The following is a 6581-nucleotide window of genomic DNA, read 5'->3' on the forward strand; positions in this document are numbered from 1 at the left end:
TTTTCTTTGTCTAACACAATAAGAATGATTTATTCGACTTAACATAAATTAGAAGATCACTGCGAGTCGCTCGAGCTGGAGCTGGAACTGTCGGTGGACATGACCTCCACGTCATCCTGGCCGCCGGCGCGGGTGTCCAGCGGAACCGACGACCCACCGCCCATGGTCATGTGCAGCTCACCGGACGGATGCCACGCGAACTGATTCTGCGCCGAGGCCGGAATCTCCCCGGTGCCACCACCGGAACTTCCCCCCGGGGTCGTCCCCGAACCGCCAGCTGCCCCCGTGCGGTTGATTTCGCCGAGGCTGTTCTGGCCGGCCGGATTCTGGTGCCCGTTGATGGTCAGGTCGGACTTGCCGAGGAAGCCCAACCGCATCTCGATGTCCGTCGGGTATGGCCGCCGCAGGTCTCCCTGTTGCCACGTTAGCGGGGCGCAAATTGCGTTCGAGGCGCTTATCCGGTGCGCAAACTTGATCAGCTCGTCCGACGAAACCGGCCGCTTGGTGGCCTTGGCGATGCTGGTGAGCTTCTGACGCGCCTGGAAGATGGACGTGGCCAGGATGTGTTCGGCTTCCTTCAGCTGCTTCTGCAGCTGGTTAATTTCCTCATCCTGATCCCGAACTTGGTCCCGCAGGCCGTCCATCTTCCGCTCGATTCCGGCCTGGTCCGCTGCCAATTGCAGCGTCGATTTCATCTCCTTGTCCTTGGACACGAGCAGCTCCACCAGCTGGGCATGGTCGGCGCTGGAAATCTTCTGGTGCTTCGGAGCGATCGTATTCTCGATGAGTTCCCTGAAAGAAGCAAGCGCCAGAACATATGGACCCAACCGACCTCAAAAACTCACTTGGAAATGATCTCGATATCGTCCACGATGGCCAGCAGGCGCTCCTTGGTGCTCAGATGGTACGAGGACATTTTTGATTGATTTTAAAGCGTACAATTTGGGAAGAAAACTTGGCAAATCGACAAACCACGGGGATCGCTGCTCCGGCGGCTTCGTTCGACTCTCGAAAACGAAACGTAAACAACGCGAAAAAGTGACGTTTTGCGTCAGTCGAGTCGAGGTGCGTTTAGTGACTTTTTTTTCAAAGCCTGTTCATCGCGTTCATCGCGTGGTTCATTCCCTCTGCAGATCATGAGATAAGTTACAGATTTTTTGCAGTCTCATCAAATCGATGTTCACTAGGGTGGTCATAATCCGGGCTTCCTCGGTTCTACCCCATGAAATCAAAGATTGAACCATCACTAGGCTACAGATCAAATAGGACCCTTGATGTTTGTAAGGAAAAAAATGCCAAATTGTAATGACTATCCAATTTTTACCATTTCTCGGACCCGAGCGCGGAACTAACATCTTCATTAAATTTGGCAAATCTTTCCAGGAGACACACATATGTTTAGGATTTTTTGCCAAAAAATTATAAATAAGCTCCAAAAAAGATCAAATCCGATGCGAACAAATTTAAATATTCAAATTATTGTTTACGGAAAATTCAGAAAATTTCATAAATGATTCATTTTTACCTTCCTCACCTTAAGGCAGGTATGCAGATCGGAAGAAAAGGGGTCAAGAAACAGCTTTACGAACAGCAGAACAAAGGAGAGGGAGCGATTTCTTGGGGCTTTTCTTCACCCTCTCTGGCTTGCTTTTGCTGCCGCTGCTGTCCATTTGATTTTTTTCTTGACCGGCTCCTTCCGAAGTGCAGATACCGCTTTACTGAGGAACGGCAATAAAATCACTCGAAAAATCTAGAGTTTTTTTAATAGGTCCTATAAACATATGAAAGACTATAGCTTATTTGAAGCTTATTTTTGACCATTTAAAAAAGCCCAAAAAATCTTTTTTCGACCTCGAATACACTCAAAACCCGAAGGTTTGACACCAATTGTTGTCAAATTAACGGGGTCACTTTTTTTTAGTTTGACACCCTCTTTACACAGATCTCACACCTAGCCACTTTAAGCGGTATATGCACTTCGGAAGGAACCGGTCAAGAAAAAAATCAAATGGGCAGCTGCGGCAGATGAAGCAAGCCAGAGAGGGTGAAGAAAAGCCCCAAGAAATCGCTTCCTCTACTTTGTTCTGCTGTTCGTAAAGCTGTTTCTTGACCCCTTTCCTTCCGATCTGCTTACTAGCCTTTAAAGTGGAATATCTTTCGACAATCAAAACGGATTTGCAAACCTTAAAAGCGTTTTAAAAGTGAGAGATTTTTCTAAAAATTAGTTATAAAAAAATTGTTTAAGGATCGATCCCCCTAAAAGACCAGATCAATAAAAAAATCTGCCACTTCAAGCAAAACAATGCCAAAGGGCCGTTGTGGGTTTGTAAACAAAGAGTGTGTCCTGTTCACGCTAAAGGATGTTTACATCTGGCATGAAAGGGATACACTCTTTGTTTACAAACCCACATCGGCCCTTTGGCATTGTTTTGCTAGACTTTAAAGTGGAATATCTTTTGACAATGAAAACGGATTTACAAACCCTGAAAGCGTTTTTTTTGCCTTCCTCACGTTATTGAGGAAAAGCTATAAAATCACTCGAAAAATGAACTTCTCAATTAGACCTCCTAGACCCACCTTCATGTATACCTATTGACTCAGAATCAAATTCTGAGCAAATGTCTGTGTGTGTGGTGGGATGTTGATCAAAAAATTGTCACTCGATTATCTCGACATTGGCTGAACCGATTTTGTCCGTTTTGGCGTCATTCGATCCGTCTTGAGGTCCCATAAGTCGCTATTAAAAATTATGCAGTTTAGTTAAGTACTTCAAAAGTTATGCTAAAAAAACGATTTTAACAGAAGTCCGGAAGATTGTAAAAAGGGTGGTTTTTGTAAGAAAACTAACTTAATCCACCTATGTGGTTGGAGCCTTCCTCACAACAGTGGCTGTACACAAGTTTCATCTATTTTTTAGATCCGGCTTCCAAAAAGTACATCGATATCACTTAAGTGGCCATATCTCGAGACAGGGTTGCCAGATCTTCAATGTTTTGGGCTCGTTGGAAAGGTTTTTTGATAACCTAACCAACGATAAGTCGGATGATGGATCCGGACAAAGTTTACATACATTTAAGTGAGATCCGGCTTCAGAAAAGTACATAAATGTCACTTAAGTGGCAATATCTCGAGACAGGGTTGCCAGATCTTCAATGTTTTGGACTCGTTGGATAGATCTTTTGATAACCTAACCAACGTTGGGTTGGATGATGGACCCGGACATAGTTTACATACATTCAAGTGAGATCCGGTTTCAGAAAAGTACATCAATATCACTTAAGAGGCCATATCTCGAGACAGGGTTGCCAGATCTATGATGTTTTAGACTCATTGGAAAGGTCTTTTGATGACCTAACCAACAATGGGTCGGATGGTGGATCCGGACATAGTTTACATACATTTAAGTGAGATCCGGCTTCAAAAAAGTACATCAATATCACTTAAGTGACCATATCTCGAGACAGGGTTGCCAGATCTTCAATGTTTTGGGCTCGTTGGAAAGGTTTTTGATAACCTAACCAACGATGGGTCGGATGATGGATCCGGACAAAATTTACATACATTTAAGTGAGATCCGGCTTCAGAAAAGTACATAAATGTCACTTAAGTGGCAATATCTCGAGACAGGGTTGCCAGATCTTCAATGTTTTGAACTCGTTGGATAGATCTTTTGATAACCTAACCAACGTTGGGTTGGATGATGGACCCGGACATAGTTTACATACATTTAAGTGAGATCCGGCTTCAAAAAAGTACATCAATATCACTTAAGAGGCCTTATCTCGAGACAGGGTTGCCAGATCTTCAATGTTTTGGACTCGTTGGAAAGGTATTTTGATAACCTAACCAACAATGGGTCGGATGGTGGATCCGGACATAGTTTACATACATTTAAGTGAGATCCGGCTTCAAAAAAGTACATCAATATCACTTAAGTGGCCATACCTCGAGACAGGGTTGCCAGATCTTCAATGTTTTGGACTCATTGGAAAGGTCTTTTGATAAGTTAACCAACAATAGGTCGGATGGTGGACCCGAACATAGTTTACATACATTTAAGTGAGATCCGGCTTCAAAAAAGTACATCAATATCACTTAAGTGGCCATATCTCGAGACAGGGTTGCCAGATCTTCAATGTTTTGGACTCGTTGGAAAGGTTTTTTGATAACCTAACCAACGATGGGTCGGATGGTGAACCCGGACATAGTTTACATACAGTTAAGTGAGATCCAAATATATGTGAAAACACATTTTTATACATAACTTTTGAACTACTTATCGAAACTTCAATCTGTATAAAACTCGATCTATGGGACTCTAAACCAAGTCGAATGCAACAAGTTCGGGTCAAATCGGTTCAGCCAGTGCCGAGAAACATGAGCTAGTTTGTTGGTCACATACATACATACACACACACATACACACAGACATTTTTTCAGTTTTCGATTCTGAGTCGATATGTATACATGAAGGTGGGTCTACGACGTTTTTATACGAAGTTCATTTTTAGAGCAGGATTATAGCCTTACCTCAGTGAGGAAGGCAAAACCCGTCATGCAATACATTTTCAGAATGGTATTTAAAAGACATTTCCAATGCACCCAAGACATCGAAGATCTGACAAATCTATCAAAAGCTGGGTGATGAATAAATAGAATGTGTAACGTGTTTTTCGAATGATCCCACTTTGTTTACATCTACAAAATAGAAGACTGTTCAAGCACAAGCATGACTTTTTTCTTACTGGCAAATGAGTTGTTTTATAATCAGTAGTATGTGTTTTTATTTTTCTAGTTTCTAGGAATCAGCCAGGGAATTTATCTGCGACATCGCAGAATGAAACTCTCGCGCAGAAGATTTTTACTTAACCAGATATTCAAACGGAATCAAACAATAAGGACAGCTTCTGGATGGATCAACCGCATCTACTCCATAAACAACTTCAATTTTTTTCATAATTTTAAAAAAATACGATCTCGCCTTCAACTTTCTTAAGATTTCATAGCTTCAACTCTAGGTCCTCAAAAGCCACACATTTATTATTCTTGAAAAAAATGATCGATAACAATACTCTCTAGTTTTGGCGATCAATAAATTGGTTCCACTTTGACAGTTCCAAATTGAGGCCGTTTTGCGAACCACTACACTCAACCCCCGGTGGTTGGTCACTTTTTCGTTTGACACTTTTTTAGTTTGTACCCCGTTGGTTGGTCAAAGTCAAACTAAAAAGTGACGAACTGTCACTTTTTACACGGCGCTCACGCACACTATCAAAACAAACGTTTGGTAGTGTGTGTGAACTCCGTGTAAAAGGGGTGTCAAACTAAAACGTGACCCCGTTCGTTTGACAACAGTTGGTGTCAAACCATCGGGGTTTGAGTGTATTCAGCACCCAGATCAAAAGTTATAAGCAGTCTCCCTATTTAGGATCTCTAGTTTTGGTAGGCTCATCTGCGTAATCGGCTTTTACAGATTTTTCAGTCTTCCTCACACAAAGTTCAATTTCCCACGACAGGCAACGCTGCCCATAACTTCTTCGCGCAGCGTTGCCACATGTACAGATTTATCTGTCATGGTACAGATTTTCAGCAAAGATCTGAGTACAGAATCTGTACGTACAGATGACAGATATTTGGGTCACCGTACTGATTTTTACAGATTTTCAGATAAAACAGATTCTTACTCAAAATGATATTATTGAATAGTTAAGTTATTGCAATTATCTCAACATTTAAGAACTTTTCATTGATTAAATCTAGTTTAACTTTATAACATTTAGAAATGGATCATGCTTATATTTTTTAACGATCTTAGATCCATTTATGCTAGAATATTTTGAACTAGGAGTCTCTCTTAAAATACTAACCCCCAGTACGCCGCAGGTAATTGGCTCCCTCCCTCCCTTTACACACAAGATCCTCTGTAGTTTTAGGATTTTCTTAGGTTTAAGAAAACTGCATTTACAAAAGCAGACTCATTGCTAACCAGGTTTCAGTACCGACAAGGACCTAATAAAAATAATTTATAGCATTTCGTTCTAATAAAGTTATAACATAATTTACAGCATTTCCCATTCTTCTCAAAAATGATTTTGAAATGAAGGAGAACACAGGTAAAATAAAATCTAAAATACTTCAAAAATTTAATAAAAGTTGTACTGAATCATACAGAAAATAATGTGTCATAAAGTTTATTGTATTTTTTTTTATTAATTTGAGTATATTTTTAAATTATATGAAAACAACATGATTTTTCATATTCATAATCTTGCTTATTGCATTTAAAGCATTTTTTGCAAAAAAAAAGTTTGATAATAAAAATTATCTTTTTAGCATTCCATACTTTACATGCACTAAATTTGAAACATATTTACAACCGCCTTGTAGTTGCCTGAATATTACAAAATTTAATCCTCGTTTTTCAAAACATTATTATTTGTTTCTTGAAAGGTAACACCATTATGTCACATTAAACTATTTAATAAATGGAATATGGTCAAAGTAAATTTTATTGAAAGTTTTCGATAAATCATGTTTTGTACCGTCAACTGGATCAATCGGGACTGCAGTCTGTATGAATA

At 40.4% G+C, this 6581-nt stretch overlaps 1 protein-coding gene across 1 annotated transcript; it reads right to left on the bottom strand.

Moving 5' to 3' along the window:
* On the bottom strand, nucleotides 1-1033 carry LOC6046528 (mediator of RNA polymerase II transcription subunit 4). The gene is made up of 2 exons (XM_001863672.2): nucleotides 846-1033; nucleotides 1-792 (listed from the first exon to the last, which is right to left on the bottom strand). Exons 1-2 carry the CDS (start codon nucleotides 914-916, stop codon nucleotides 57-59), a joined length of 807 nt encoding a protein of 268 aa, XP_001863707.1. The 5' UTR covers nucleotides 917-1033; the 3' UTR covers nucleotides 1-56.
* Between the last annotated feature and the right edge of the window lie 5548 nt (nucleotides 1034-6581).

This window comes from Culex quinquefasciatus, chromosome 1 (genome assembly GCF_015732765.1).
Source record: "Culex quinquefasciatus strain JHB chromosome 1, VPISU_Cqui_1.0_pri_paternal, whole genome shotgun sequence".
NCBI lineage: Eukaryota > Metazoa > Arthropoda > Insecta > Diptera > Culicidae > Culex > Culex quinquefasciatus.

Excerpts from the sequence above, each read along its gene's own strand:
- LOC6046528 (XM_001863672.2), bottom strand. The coding sequence starts at position 916 with ATGTCCTCGTACCATCTGAGCACCAAGGAGCGCCTGCTGGCCATCGTG. Across the intron at positions 793-845 it reads GATATCGAGATCATTTCCAA|GGAACTCATCGAGAATACGA; the intron begins GTGAGTTTTTGA and ends TGCTTCTTTCAG.